Source organism: Rhinolophus hipposideros (genome assembly GCF_964194185.1).
Source record: "Rhinolophus hipposideros genome assembly, chromosome: 2".
Lineage (NCBI taxonomy): Eukaryota > Metazoa > Chordata > Mammalia > Chiroptera > Rhinolophidae > Rhinolophus > Rhinolophus hipposideros.
In genome coordinates, this window is record NC_138048.1 from 56,210,525 (window position 1) to 56,226,637 (window position 16,113).

General features: G+C 35.9%; 1 protein-coding gene across 7 annotated transcripts in view; it reads right to left on the bottom strand.

The window, feature by feature from the left end:
* Positions 1-1,090: 1,090 nt before the first annotated feature.
* The window catches only part of CCDC50 (coiled-coil domain containing 50), a 77,825-nt gene continuing 62,802 nt past the window's right edge, over positions 1,091-16,113 (bottom strand). For all 7 annotated transcript variants that reach the window (XM_081028638.1, XM_081028637.1, XM_081028640.1 and 4 more), the window contains 6 exons: positions 15,622-15,737; positions 14,894-14,938; positions 14,683-14,787; positions 12,305-12,384; positions 8,855-8,961; positions 1,091-5,694 (listed from right to left, as the gene is read on the bottom strand). In XM_081028638.1, coding sequence (XP_080884764.1) covers positions 5,675-5,694; positions 8,855-8,961; positions 12,305-12,384; positions 14,683-14,787; positions 14,894-14,938; positions 15,622-15,737 — 473 coding nt within the window. In that variant the 3' untranslated portion in view covers positions 1,091-5,674. The remainder of the gene's footprint in view (positions 5,695-8,854; positions 8,962-12,304; positions 12,385-14,682; positions 14,788-14,893; positions 14,939-15,621; positions 15,738-16,113) is intronic.

The window sequence follows — 16,113 nt, forward strand, 5'->3', positions numbered from 1 at the left end:
GGTCCTTCGCAAAGAACCCGAAACCGCCTGGGCAGCATGTAGTCATCTCTCAAGAGAGAACTTTTCCAAATTATAAGACAAAGGACAGCACCACCTCAATGTCCTGAGCAACTTGCTTTATATGAGCAAACACTTGTTTATAATTCAGCACCTTTTCAAAATACAGTGTTGTGCTGGGATGGATTCTTAAGGAAAACTCCATTAGAGAATTCTCATTTTGGATCATCATTTTTACATGCTATCTTCCCACTGTACCTCATTATGGATCATACTTCATGGAATAAATACTGGGTTGCCTTTAAGAGGCAGGTGAAAAATATAGCTATTTCTGAGAAAGAGCATTTGGCTTTCAGTTTAGCTTATACCAAGAGCTGAAGTTACAGCCTATGGGGATTTCAGAGACTTATTCAATCAGAAAATTTTTAAAAATTCTGACATCAAAAACCCTCTTGCTAAATTTCACAGTTAGAAACTATTTTAGCAATTATGGTCTGAAATTCAGTGCAACTAAAACATATCCTAAGTATGTGATGCGTAACAGTATATCCTTTCAACTTTTTCTCTTTGCTGTTCTTTATCTTTGTTTTTTGTGAAGAATATGTATCTAAAACCCTGTTTTTCAATTCTTCTGTTCTTTATGTATGAACCTCAGCAATAAATAATAGGGCACTGGGTTGCACAATTAATTGTCCTTATCTGAGATGCTGAAGCCAGCATAATGCTGGTTCCCTATGTTATGAAAAGTTACTCAAAAGGAGAAAAACATTTTCTAGTCTGCTGAGAATACACAAAAACATATTAAATCTATTACAAACATGTTTCTAGGCAGTTTTCACAAATATATAAAGAGAATGTTTTTCAGGACCAGACATTTCCACAAATTAACATGATTACTTACATGACTGTATTAGTTTGTGGCATCAAATACAACCTTAAAAAAAATATTCTGGTGTCTTCTCTACCACAACAAAAGTTTTCCGGCTTAATTTTTTCTTTAAAGTAATAAAACAGAAAGACTCTTCACATCAACAAATCTCCAATTTCAAGTAAATCTCTCTATTTTGTTTGGTTTTCTCTTTTTGTTATTGTTATGCATTTCAATACACAGGAGTGTTGGTGACATTCTTACAAAACAGTAACTAGTGACTTCACTGCACGATAGAACCCTTGAAAATATCTTCTACACAGTCGTAATGGAAAAAGACAGTCAACTCTCGATTATTCAGAAAGTGATCACCTGAAGAATCTGACCAGGAAATTCTCCGTCTCCTACTAATCTATTTGGTCTTGCCACTGCTCATCCATGGAGAGATAGAGAGGCAGCCTGAAATGAAATGACGGCTCAGTGGGAGGAGTGGTCCAAAGATCTGGATGACAAGGCTGTTTGGGGACCACTCGGGAGTTTTACATGTCAAGGGAGAGTTGACAGTCATTCACATATAGGAAGTACAATACACTGACCTCAGTTGGAATCCAACTAATTTAAGGCAATACTGCTCCTCACACACATTGCTGGCACAAAGGGCAGGTCTCAACAGAAACATGACTCTATAGAAGTGAGATTTTCCCAGTTTACCCCTTCCTTTTTGACTTCTCTAGAATTAAATTTCAGCATTCCAACAACAGGTAAATGGCAGGAGCAATGATAGCCTCAACTCTTCCCTTTAAGGATCTATGTATCATCAGGGATAAAAGATTCTCCCACCAAAAATTTGGATGACTTTGTGCCCATGCAGCATTCTCAGGACAGTCTCCAGTTTGCTTTTCCCTGCCCCTAATACCTATTATGGGGAAATAAGGATTCTAGCTGAGGGAAAAAAAGGATTCTAACAGTAAGATAAAGCAGTTATGGCTTTAAGACTCATAGGCACCACCAGATGTGAGGAGAAAATGGGACCATTTTATCTAGTCACTTCTCCATGAGCAGTAAGTAAAGAACAAAGTACTTTAAACATCTGTTTTTGTCCTTTTGGCTAAAAGAATAGATTTTGATTCTTTATGATTGTTCCTAAAATGCTGATGTTATCAGAATATGGCATACGATGTAGCAAAATCTACATGATCATTGTTCCCTTTTACATTAAATTTCCCTACGTAAATACTGTTTTGCCAAATGGGAAAAGGCCTTTGAATGCAAGTTCTACTCTATTCTCAGTCCTTTAGTAAACTGATTACACAGGGGTCTTGTCCTTTCATTAGGCGAAAGATCTTACGGCCGACTACCAGTTATCTTTCAAGAAAATCATCACTGAATAAATTAATAATCTTGGTATTCCCCGAAGTGATTTTTATACAAAGGCAACACTCATTAAAAATCAAGGCCCTAAAATATTAACCACTTGTGTGGTAAACTGAATGCACCATATTATAGCAGGTGTTTCCAAAGAATAATCTGGCACAAGACAAAATTTAGAGACTATTTGACATTATTAAAGAAAAATAATTATCAGTTAAAAGTTAACTATCTTTATACCGAAAAGTCCTGACATTGAGGGATAAGTATGGACAAAGTCAGCAATGAATTTATGCATCATCCAGTTCAGCCGCAGGCCACAGTAGAGAAGAAAGGAAAAAATGGGTCCAGTTCATACTTTTCTGTGAGTTCAGTGGAACAGAAGGCCCAGGGTCACACACTTTGGTCACACATACTGTTCCAAATGCCAAGTAGCCACTGCCATTCTCAACAGGTTCTTCTCCTGGGAGTATCTATCCATGTCTGTCTTTTCTAATTTAGCTGTGTCTCTGTGATCAAAAGCCACGGTCTTTCTCGCAGTTCATTAGTCTGTTGCTGGTTATTGTAAAGTCACTTGAGAAACAGTAATTCAATGGTATGCAAAGTTACTTTCTAAAAATTTCAATGTTCCTGTAAAGCATGTGTAGTAGCAACTAACTAACCAGTTTCCCAATAAAATAATTACGTCCGACAATGGTTTGACACTACAGTTAAATTTTTAGTATATGTGCTGCCGAAGCGAGCACTACAGTTAAATTTTTTTCAACTCAGATTGTTTAATCTGACCTTATCTCACATTGCTTTCCCAGGCAATGACTTACAAAAAGTTATGCTGCGGGGATGGATGTATATGTCCAGGAGCCTTATAAAACTCCTAAACATATTGTGCTCATTCAGTAATACTGGTGTTAAGAGAGCGTGGCCTCCAGAGAACAGAGGTATAGAAATAAAGATTTTCCAAGGCCAGAAGTATTTGTTTACATCACAACATTAGAACATAGTACAGTATGCTTAAATTGCATGTGTTCCAGCAGTAGAAACAGGAACAAAATAAATGTGTTCACATTTATATAAAAATGACAAAGGGAAAAGCAGAGAACACAGTGAAGAGTGTTTGGTAGTTCCTTAAAATACAGTTTTTACTTCCTTCTACAGTCTCAAAGATAATAATTACATTACTTGAATAAGAACAAGAGGATTTAATTGGTTGAGTTTGATTTGTCTCCTTACTCACAGGGAAAGAATTACTGATACACTTTAAAAAGTGTTTGTTTTACAAAAAAAAAATAAATTAAATATTTTTAAATTGTAATCTTTTAAAAACTTTAAAAAAATCAAATTTTCAATATAGATGTTGAATTGGGTGTCACAAGGGAAATATCACACTTGATCACTTCCTAAGACAGCTGAAACTCTAACATCCTGGTTGAGTGTGAAGTGGCATGATATTTTGAATGAAATATATCCAGGTAGCATTTTACAATAATAAATATAATTGGATGAAGTACACGAGAGGCAAGAGGAATACAGAATTGTAAAAGTAAAACCGATCATTGCATGATAGAAAAATAAACATTTATAAAATAAAAATATGGCAAATGATATTGCCCATTTGCCTAATTATCAAATAAAAATACACTGTTGTTTTTTTTTTTCTGTAAAACTACTATAAAAACTTCTAAAAACATGAAGCAAAATCACAGGGCAGACAAAGAAAAACAGAACATTACTAGAAGTCAATAAGGCCTAAGCTTTGGATATTGAAACCACCCTCTGGGAGCTGACTTGAGGCCAGGACCTCTCTTCTGTTTTCCTTGACTAAACGAAGACTTTTCTTCATTCATTTCATCATGGCCATTCAAGGTCCTGTTATTGTCCTTTTCCCTAGTTCCCTGAAATAACTACCTCCTGTAGGGTTTTGTTTTTGTATCATTTCCCCAAAACTTAACTCTTAGATATCTTATACCCAAGTTCCTACATTCCAAAAACTGTACGAAACTAAAGATCTTTCTCAAAATGAAAGACCCAAATCCAATCTCAGAAACTACTCTAAATAGCTTCCTGAATATTGCCCTACTTTATAGACCATCTGGAAAGATAAGGCAAAAGGAAGGCATTTCACAGTGGGAAAAGAATGGATTAACAACTTTTTCTCTAGTCACCTATATATTTCTTTCCAAAACAAACATCATACTAGCATACTAGAATGCCAAAAACGTCATATTCATACAATGAAAAATAATAGGAAGTCAAGCTGAAGGGATACTATTTATATATATAGCATGATTGCCATTTGTGGTAACTAGTATAGGAAAATAAGCATTTCCTTAAGATTAGAAGACTAGGTTTCTTGAAGAGGAGTTTAAAGGTCCCTTCTATAAAGGATCAAATGACCATGTGTCATTAACGAATGCATAGAACCAAATACTTGGATAAAGAGCCACTTTATCAACTTCATGTAACATTAATCTAATTGACAGATACACAAAATATTTTTGAGAGGTTGCCAAGAAATACTGCTATGTTTTTTATGCAAGAGGAAAACTTCTACAGCAAGAAAGAATAATGGCATCTCCACTTATGTAAACACCTTCCCAATTCCATTTGCCTGTGGCTTTGTAAATAAATGTGAAATAAGAGAAGGGATAGAAAGTTTTTCATTTTTAGTTGACTTTACACAGACCTGAGTTAAAATATCATAGAATTAAATTTTTGCCAATAAATACTAATAAAGGAGTGATGCCTAGAGGCTTCCGAAAGTCTTGCTATTAAGGAAGCAATAGCAAAGAACGTGTCAGAGAATGACATCTAGGCCAGTTTTCCCTGGAGGGTTTAGAAGTATGTGCAAAACCTTTAAAGTTCTGTCTGGTAGTCAGAGTAATATTTACAACTGTTCCAAATTCTTGGTTGTTTCTTTTCTTTTCTTTTCTTTTTTTTTTAATACTTTATGGTTGTGATTTCTTTCTTTTCCTAAAGACTACAAAAAGCAAAAGGCTCTGTCTCTCAATATATCATACACTAGTGCACCAAAAAAGCTATTTCTTATATTCTTTTATTCTGCATTGTATCCAAACATTATGTTTTACCTTGATCGTTATCATCACAAAACTCTAATTGCTAAGGAAATCCTAGTTGCTAGATACCAACACACCATACCTAACAAACATGGCATTTTATAGATCTCTTAGATACTAAATCCCAGGAAGCATATGCAATGTAGAGGTGGTCAATATTCAGAAGCTAGATTTTCTTGTACTGCCCAAGTGATCAGAAATAATTAAAACATTTTAAATGAATTAAAATTATTTATGGTGAGAAAAATACTTGAGGATAAATCCCCAGAATACAACGTAGGAGGAAAAAATTAGCACGGAATGCATTCTGTATCGTCCAGTAATATTGGCTACAGTGAGTCCGTTTTCAAGGCAGATTCCTAGGTTTTTACTGCTTATAATGGAAACCTGGTGAGGGGAAGAAAAAGAAGAAACACCATTAAGGAAAAAAATCTTTGAAACTCGGTAATCTACAGATTCAATGCAATCTCTATCAAAACACCAATGGCATCTTTCACAGACCTAGAACAGATAATCCTAAAATTTATATGGAACCACAAAAGACCCTGAATAGCCAAAGCAATCTTGAGAAAGAACAAAATTGGAGGTGTCACACTACCTGACATCAAACTATACTAAACGGGTATAGTAATGAAACAGCATGGTAGTGGCATAGAAACAAACACATAGATGAATGAAATAGAGTGGAGAGCCCAGAAATAAACCCATATGGTCAACTAATCTATGACAAAGGAGGTAAGAGTATACAATGGGGTAAAGATAGTCTCTTTAATACGCAGTGTTGGGAAAACTGGACAGATACATGCAAAAAAAAAATGAAACCAAACCACCTTTGTACATCATATATATAAAAAAATAAACTCAACATGGATTAAAGACTTAAATGTAAGACCTGAAACCATAAAACTCCTAGAAGAAAACAAAGGTAGTAAACTCTTTGACATAGCTCTTAGCAATATTTTTTGGATGTGTATTGTCGGGCAAGGGAAACAACAGAAAAAATAAACAAATGGAACTACATCAAAATGAAAAGTTTTTGCATAGCAAAGGAAACCATCAACAGAAAGGAAAAGACGATCTACTGAATGTGAGAAGATGCTCGCCAGTGATATATCCCACAAGGGGTTAATATCCAAAATATATAAGGAACTCATACAACTTAACATCAAAAAACCCAAACAATCTGATTAAAAAATGGGCAGAGGACCTGAATAGACATTTCTCCAAAGAGGACATACAGATGGACAACAGACATATGAAAAAATGCTCAAAGTCACTACTCATCAGAGAAATGCACATAAAAACCACGATGAGATACCACCTCACACCTGACAGAATGGCTACACCTGACAGAATGGCTACCATCAGTATATCAACAAACAACAAATGTTGGCGAGGATGTGGAGAAAAGGGAACCATTGTGCACTGATGGTGGGATTGCAGATTGGTGAAGCCACTATGGAAAACAGTATGGAGGTTCCTCAAAAAATTAAAAATAGACCTGCCATAGGACCCAGCAATGCCATTTCTGAGGATTTATCCAAAGAAACCCAAAACACTAATTAAAATAGATATATGAAACCCTATGTTCACTATATCATTATTTATAATACAATAGCCAAGATATGAAAGCAACATAAGTGTCTACCCATAGACAAATGGGTAAAGAAGAGGTGGTACATATACACAAAGGAACACTGGCCATAAAAAAAAAAAAAAAAAAAAAAAAACCCACGAAATCTTGCCATTTGCAACAACATGGATGAACCTAAAGCATATTATGCAAAGTGAAATAAGTCAGACAGAGAAAGACAAATACCATATGATTCCACTTACATGTGGAATCTAAAAAATAAGTGAACGAACAAAACAGAAACAGACTCATAGATACAGAGGACAAACTGATGGTTACCAGATGGGAGAGCGATAGGGGAGATGGATGAAAAAGATGAAGGGATTAAGAAGTACAAATTGGCAGTTATAACAGTCACACGAACGTAAAGTGCAGCGCAGGGACTATAATCAATAATATTGCAATAACTATGTGTGGTGCTAGATGAGTATTAGACTAATATTTGGGGTGATTATGTCGTAAGTTACATAAATGTCTAATCACTAAGTTGGACACTTGAAACTAATATAACATTGCATGTCAATTGTAACTGAAACTTTTAAAAATTATTTTAAAAAATAAATTTTTTTTAGGATCTTTGAAACTCTGTTTTTCTCCAGGCAAAATAATTTACCTTTATTTCTATGCATTTCAAGTGGTTCATGTTTTCTTCATTCTTGATTATATTTGTATATAGAATCATTATGTGATGTATTATAGAATTATACACTTGAAAGCTATGTAGTTTTGTTGACCATTGTCATCCCAATAAATTTTAATAAGAATCATTGTGTTATTTTAATATTATGTATCAAATATATGTCAAGAACATGAAGGCACCCATAAAAAATAATGCATGTATATAGTTTGAGAAAAAAGAAAATCATGAGCTATTTCCAGTTAAACCAGAGATGGTGAAAAGGCCCCTAAAAGATGGAAATTGCACTGTATGGGTTTTTTTTTTTTTATTAAGTCCAATTTATCCCATCTTTAAATAATGTCTTTTGCCTTATTCTCAACGTTAGATGAATGTTAGAATAGAGAGGGGTGGGGGAAGGGGAGCTTTATAAAAAAATACAAATACCTAGCAACCCCCCCAACCCCTTGAAATTGTGATTTAACTAATCTGGAATGGCACCTGTACACTGGTATTTCATAATGACTGCAGAAAAAGAAGTTTGGCAAGGCTATCATTGGATTTGGCAAAGGATAATAAAAACACTATCTAAGAAATCTTCAAAAATTGTAACACATTGTAAACATCCATAAGACCTAATATTTGTAAAGATTATTGCGATCTGCTTTCATATATTTTACTTCCATGATCCTGACAATGCTGACACTATGAAAATCACGTCCATTTTTAGATGAGGAAATTAGGAAACTTTTTTGTTATCTCATTTTATGACTGTCACAAAAACACACATAAGCGAATGCATATGATTTGAAAAGCAACTACACTCAACTCCTTTCATTTTAAAGATCTGGTCCATCTTAGATCTCATGTTCTTTCCTCATTTTCCTTGCCCCATTTTTCTTCTGAGTAAGAGTTTTGTGGGCTTTGCCTATGTTAGTATGTATTTTAAGTCTAATAAATAGTCGTGGAGAGATGAAACAAGAGCTAGAAAAGAAAAACCCTGGTGGATCTAAACAGTGGACACGGCCACCCTTTAAGAATCTGATGAAAGTAATGAGCTCTCTCTGGAAGAAAATGCAAATACACAGGAAAACTGGCATTCAATTGAAGGTGTTCTGTTTTTTTTTTTTAATGCTTTTTGTTTGTTTTTTAATAAATGAAGAATATTATATTCTGTTGAGAGAAAGGATAACTTGTTTTTCCACTCTAGTGATCTGTAAGATAGGATTTGATTTTTCCACCATAGCATGGGGATTATTTAAAAAGATCCTAAACCTGACCATATATATTTTTCTTACCTTTATGAGAGGACTCTGATTTTGAGAAAAGACGTGTGGAATTATGCTGGTTTGTAACATGAGTGTAATCCAAATCCTCAGCATCTGTCATAGTAGGTGGTGGTGGCCTGAAAGGAAGTCTGAATTTAGAGAGATTCTAAGTGTGGTGACTACAATCCCACCATTCATTGGATCCCATGGTAAAACATTTTTGGTACAAACGTGAAATCAGAATGTTTTTAGAATCCTCGTTTTAATTCCTGGCCAGTTGTGTGACCTTGGATACATCATTTAATCTTACTGTTCCTTTGTTTTGAAGCACATAATTCAATAAAAAACATTATTTTTGAACACCTAATATGTGTGAGGCACTGTGCTAATGGCCAGAGAAACAAAGATTAATGAGATGTGATCACTGTCATTAATGAAAAATTTATTTTGGCAGGTTTTACAAAAAAAAAGAGGAAGAATGGCAAAGATAGAAAGGAAGAAAATAATAAAGTTATGGAAGGAAGGAAGGAAGGAAGGAAGGCAGGCAGGCAGGCAGGCAGGCAGGCAGGCAGGCAGGCAGGCAGGAAGGAAAAAGGGAAGAGGGCAGCAGGTGAGGAGGGAGGAGGAAAGAAAGGAAAGAGGGGAGAGAAGGAGGGGACATTGGTCAACATATAAAATTTACAGCAAAGATCCTTAATCCACTAGGTGGCACAGCAGAGCTTAAAGAAAGAAAGGGGAATCATTTGCAACTTTTTGTGTCAAAAGAAAATGTAAAAAACACTGGGAAATTTTTACTAAACTTTTTATTTTAACCATGTAACAGACTTCTGCCAACATTTGGATTTAATGAAGATTAAGAAAAAAGAAAATCTCTCCTTTTTCGTTGTTTCCCAAAGGTGTACTCAAATGTTGCATTCAAGCATGAAACCACATGATTAAGATCTGTCAATACATAACCATGTCGTAGAATGTTTTATGCAATTATATATATACAGTCTGGAAAGCATAAGTATTCTGAAGTTTGGAAAGTTATATTTAGTTTGGTGCAATAGGCTCTGTCATATGAAAATAAAGGCAAATGTTTCCAAATTTCTCACCCTATCCCCAAGCAGTAGTTCTCTGGGTATTCAGAGCCTGGAAGGGTCAGCATGGGATATAAACTGTGTATGTAGTGAGGACTTTGCTATGGGTTCTATTTTGATGATGTCAATTAACTTTCAAGACTAATCTGCATGGTAACTATCACACACATATTTTAGCGTTAGATTAGGTAGGTAAGATGAGGTAAGTCCAAGTGTGGTGACTAGGTAGGTAAGATGGTAGGTAAGATTAGGTAGGTAAGATGAGGTAAGTCCAAGTGTGGTGACCTGTCCAAGTTCACGCAGTTGGTAAGTGGCAGAGCCATGGCTCAAATTCAACTGGACTTCAAAACCAGTGCTCTTAACTACTATATTATTTTCTGCTACAAAGGTATGCATTTCTAATTAATGGCAGTAACATCTTCATTCAAGACTACATGTAAGAGAAGAATGAAAATAAAATATCAAGAGTATTATTACCAGTATAAAATTCGATAGTTAAAAGAATTTGGAACTTGGGTTGAAACTTTTTCCAATAATTACTTCAGACTAGCAACTGGTTCTCTTATTTCCTTAGAAGAGTAGAAATCTTATCATGGACAAATAAACTGAATTTTATCCATGAATGCTACAAGCTCTACCTGAGAAGGTGCTTCCCCTCTACTACGATTACTACTACACTGAAGTAAACATCTCGACCTAGGAAGATCCATATTTTTCAATCCTTGAAACCATTTATTTCTGTTAAAATGGCTAATTAAACCTTTCTACCATGAAAGGAAAGTATAAGACGATAGGCTTTAATTTCTATCGATGAACAAACCCACAGATTTCGTAAGATTCTTAATTTTTGTTTTGTCATATAAATAATATTTCTGTAAATTATATTTAAAGATAAATGTTCCTCTCAGGTCAAAAAAGACTTCAGTTCTACTAGTCACAAATCACTTTTCACTTACTTGTAGTAGCCATTGTTAATGGCTACTACTACATCATTTGATTAATCAAATGATCATTTGATTATTCATTCTTACAATAGGCCAAATATTTTTAAGAGTACTTATTAGATTCCAGAAACTTGCTTTGAATTTCACATAAGCCTTTTTAAATAGCTATTACAGATTGTTCTATCTTGTCTGCTGTCAAAGTTATTAGTGTTCTAAAAAGCCCCATGGACTTTGAAGATGAAATGTAACTCTAAAGATGGTTTTAATTCATTTGACCAAAAAAAGCATAATAAATCACAGCTATTTATTTACTCAGAACAGATCAGTTGTTATTTCACTTAGATATTGAAGGGATGCAAATAAAACTAAACTATGTAGTACTAAAATCTGCTTTAAAAACTGGCAAGTGTTTAACTAAAAGCTACAAGAACCAATTGTATATAATTAGACAGACTATACTTCTGTTGCCCTAAGAGCTTTACAAACCTGATATATTTTTCTGAAGGGTATTTATCTTCTGAAAGCCCATGAATTTAAAAATACAGTATGTCTTTTAAAGGATACTAAATATATTCACTTTAAAGAAATAAGCCTTGCAGCCTAAGTGTGGGCAATAAGTGACAAAAACAGTGTATGTTTTTCAGTGTGATAAAACTTATGTTTTAAGAATAAATATATTTTTAAAAATCAGGACTGAAATTCAATAATTTAATATTGAATTAATAATTTAGAGTTTTCAAAATGTCAGATTTAGTGTTATCTTTGTCTTTTTCGATTTAATGTTCTCTCCTCCTTTTCCAATCATATTTTCTTTTGAAAAGCAACAGAACAACAAATTACAAAAAACAAACAAAAAAAATGCTTCCCCAGAGACTTAAAGGTGGACAGCTTGAGGTGGAAAGACTGCAGCTGCTCCATAACTATGACCCCAGTCTGTCTGAGGGAAGTCAGGAAGCACACAAACTATAGCCCCCGCAGCATGGCCTGCTGGGATTCAGAAGAGGCTGCAATGACTCAAATGAGTATTGCTCAGCATGCTGAGACGCACACAGAAATGAACTTAAGCGTGTGTAAATGTCAGGCACACACCAATGTGATCATGAAACTAAGTGAAAATTTAAAACCTGAGATATTACTTAGGAAAATGGTTAAATTCATCCCTTCTTAATTGAGGGCATCAATTCAGTGAATGCAGAGACAAAAACTCGTCCTAACAAAAAACATGGCCTTCCTTTATACACCGCAGTTTCTGTGAAATTCCTCATCTTCTCAGAATTTAAGACAATTATTTTTGTTTGTTTGTTTGTTTTTTTAATCACAAGAACTGATACCACCTCACAGCTGCAGATTTCTGGAACTCCTCTCCAAAGAACAAACGCTCTTTTCAGGCCACAGCATCTCCTTACTCACCCCAATGGCAAGTTCCTCACTCTCCTTTGCAGGTGTCAACTTACCGTGCTGGCCTGTCATTCTTAAAACGGTGAGGTTCATCACTCTCTTTTGACTTTGAGTGTGTTGATTTAGCTGTTTTGGGCTATGAACAGAAAAAGAAAGAGAGAGAGAGAGAGAGAGAGAGAGAGAGAGAGAGAGAGAGAGAGAGAGAGAGAGAGAGAGAGAGAGAGACAAAACAGCAAAGAAAACATTAGGTTTAGAAAATATCTAAATCATATAATATCTAAATATCTAAATCATGTCAAACTCTCATTTAGTAATTCTAGGTTACTTACATTCAGTTGAGGAACACAAAATATTTTTTAAATACTGCCACTCAGAGATAGGAAAAAAGAAATTATAGTTACAAAGGCATGTTGGAGACTGTGAGTGCAGCCAGATAAGTGGGCTAAGACACCAAAACAGGCTCCCCAACAGGAGTGTGCGTGGCCACCCATTATTAACATAATAGCTGCACAGCAGGTGACGAGAACTGATGGAATCTAGTCTGTGGAATCTAGGTGTGTGCTCTTCAATTTATTTCTGAACACCTGACTTAGGGATGATGATGTTTCAAGCCAGAAAACTAAGGCACATTTGAGGCAACTTTTCCAGGAGAGGAACTGTACCAGAACCAGTCAAAAAAATGTAGAAAGCACAGAAGTTCTGATACTTGCTACAAATGTGCCCTTCGACCCTTACTTTCCCGATTTGTAATCCTTAAAAATACCTACTCCTTGATAGCTGGATTAACAAAAAAATTGAGTAACTCTTGGGCAACTATCTGTGGATTTGTTTAGGTAAAAGAGTTTGGGAATACTTCTACTAAAAGTGAAATAGGTTTGTTAGGAAAAATTCTGAGTTACTAAGAGGGCAAAAAAAGGAGATGAATATAAATAATTACATGGAAAAAGTACTTTCATTTGTTTTTAGACAACTGGGTAACTGAGCAACAGAAAATAGAGCAATACTATTATCATGGTTTCTATTTGCTCTTTTTCCTCAGAGCCGAGGCTCAGAAAGGACGAGAGGCCCAAGGGAAGACTTTGTGAGAGAGAGAGAGAGAGATATGAATACACATCCTAATTACATCCTTCCAGGCCTAGTACAAGCTCCTGCCCTAGAAAGCATTTACTGCATGAATTCTCCAGCTACTCCTGTTTTTCTTCCATTATGCTTTCATCCACTAGCTTGACCATGTATTTGTTAGGTGTCCAGTTAGTCTTCCTCTCCACATTATGTATTATTATGAGGAAAACATATCTTCGTCTTTCCCTGTAAGTCCAGAAGGATGCCTTGCACACAGTAACTAATGAGAAAAAGTCTGTCAAATCGAACTTGCTACCACCATGTACCACAATTAGATTATTTTAGAGCAGAATGAATTGCAGTCACTATACTCCTACCATTTCTGATTAATGAGGGGAAGACAACAGTTCAAGCTCATGCTAGACAGTTCTTATACTCTGACACAAGCAACGATTGCTGGTGATATCTGTCAGTCTGTCACAGATCAAGTTATATTAGAGGAAAGAAACACGCTGGTAACCCCCCGATCAGGGATAAAGCACAATATAAGCAGAGAGGGAAAGTAGAGAGAGGAAAAAAAGGCCACTGTGGAAACCTGACAGCCTGTCAACATGCTACCATCTCCTTTCAGAAGCATATGAAAACTAAGATTGCTCATGACCAGAGGCACTTGAGACTCAGTTAATCTTAAAAATCAATGGAATGAGTTTTTCCATCTCAGCAGTAACGTTTTACATGGTTAGTTTCAAGAATTCAATATGAATTTTTATAGTGAAACAACTTTTACAAGTCAGATTCACATAGGCGATAAAAATAATTTGTATAATCTAAATATGTGCATTTACAGAGCTTACCCTAAAAGCAGAGTCCCCTTGCCATTTCTAATTTTACTTCTAATTAAAAAAACAAGCAGGGCTGGCCCGGTGGCTCAGGTGGTTAGAGAGCCGTGCTCCTAACGCTGAGGTCGCCAGTTCAATTCCCACATGGGCCAGTGGGCTGCGCCCCCTACAGCTAAGACTGTGATCAACAGCTCTCCCTGGAGCTGGGCTGCCGTGAGCAGCTGGAGATTGGTGTGAGCTGCCATGGGCTGCCATGAGCTGCTGTGGGCTACTGTGTGCTGCCAGGAGCAGCTGGTAGCCAGCGTGAGTGACCGGCAGCCAGTGTGAGTGACTGGCAGCTGCTGTGAGCGGCCGACAGATGACTGGCGACCAACTGCCTCAGCCGGGGGAAACGCAAGGCTCATAACACCAGCATGGGCCAGGGAGCTGTGTCCTACACAACTAGACTGAGAGACAATGGCTTGAACCAGAGTGGAGGGGAGAGTCGGAAAAAGAGGGGGGTGGGGGGGGGACAAGCAAAAAACAGATCCTACCTTCCAATCATGGTCATGCTTTCTTTTGTCCAGTGATGATTTCTCCCGTTCCTTGGCTTTCTTGTAAGCTTTCTTTTCTTCAGCCATTAGAAGTCTAGCAATTTCCTAAACAAAATCCAGTCAATATTGATTACAGAGTTGCGGGCAGAAAATAACCAGGTATTTCCAAAGAATACTGGCTAAACCAATTCATTAACTAACTTGAACTCACCTCATCCTGGGCTACCTGAGCTGCTCTCATGTCTACCTGCGTAGCCTGTGGTATAGAAAACATAAAAAGAATAATTGAATTGAAATCTACACCATCCATTTTTTAAAATCTTACAGAAAAATAAACTGGTATTTTAAACTAGTTGTGATTAACATCCCTCAAGTTGGTAATCAGATGGTATATTTTCACCAGCCAGAGCAGGGTCTATTTTTATCAAATTCTACTGCAGATTCTTAGAGAATTATCTGAATAACGTGTAGACAAGCATATGAAATTCTATTGCTAATGCTTACTCAGTAAATAAAATTAAACACTATTCCTGTTGTTTTGATTTTCCCACCAGTAAAAAAGATATCAGTTTCTCAACTGATCGAGGGTTATATATTGGTACTTTAGTTTTCGAATGTCTCAGTTGACAAACATTTCAGTTTATGAATGCCGTAAATTTTATGGATCTATGATATCATTTGATAGTAAAATTCATGCTAAATTTGCAGTTTTAGGGGTTGATTTTAAAGGTCTGGAAAGGATTAATCCATTTTGCATTACTTTCTATGGGGAAACTGTGCCTCGGTTTTTGAACGTTTCAGAACTTGAACGGTCTTCCGGAACAGATTACGTTCGAAAACCGAGGTACCACTGTAATGCCTATTACATAATCTCAAGAATGATCCAATTCACAAAATACCTACTTATTCACCTGAATTATTACTTTAAAGTTTGCTCACCAAAATTTCTTCTTCTTGCAGTTTTCTGGCAATTTCAGCATCATACCATTCCTGATCCCTGTGGGTCACTCGTGATGGAGTAGAGACAGCTTCTTTCATCACTCTTGGCTTCATTCCTAGAGAAAAACTCAATGTAATAAGGCAGCCGAGTTTATTTTCTTAAAAGTTGCAAAATTTAAGGTAAATCTTTACACTAAATTTTACCTTCCTTTAGTATCCAACACTAACAATACTGCCACCATTCCAAAATTCAGTGGAGGCTGAACTTGAAATAATTTTTTCCCTTGGGCACGGAAGTGGTGATGCAGATAATCTACACACTTAAAGTAACCCATCCAAACCTGCCTGGTAAAATCCCCCCTCCCACATAGTTTTTCAAGAACAGGAAATCAGGCAAGGAACTGTGAGACTTTTGTAAAACAGGAAGTGGAAAGAAAAAGAAAAAAAAGGTTAAGTCACTGAAACAAAGGCAGCTTGAAGAAAAGACAGTTA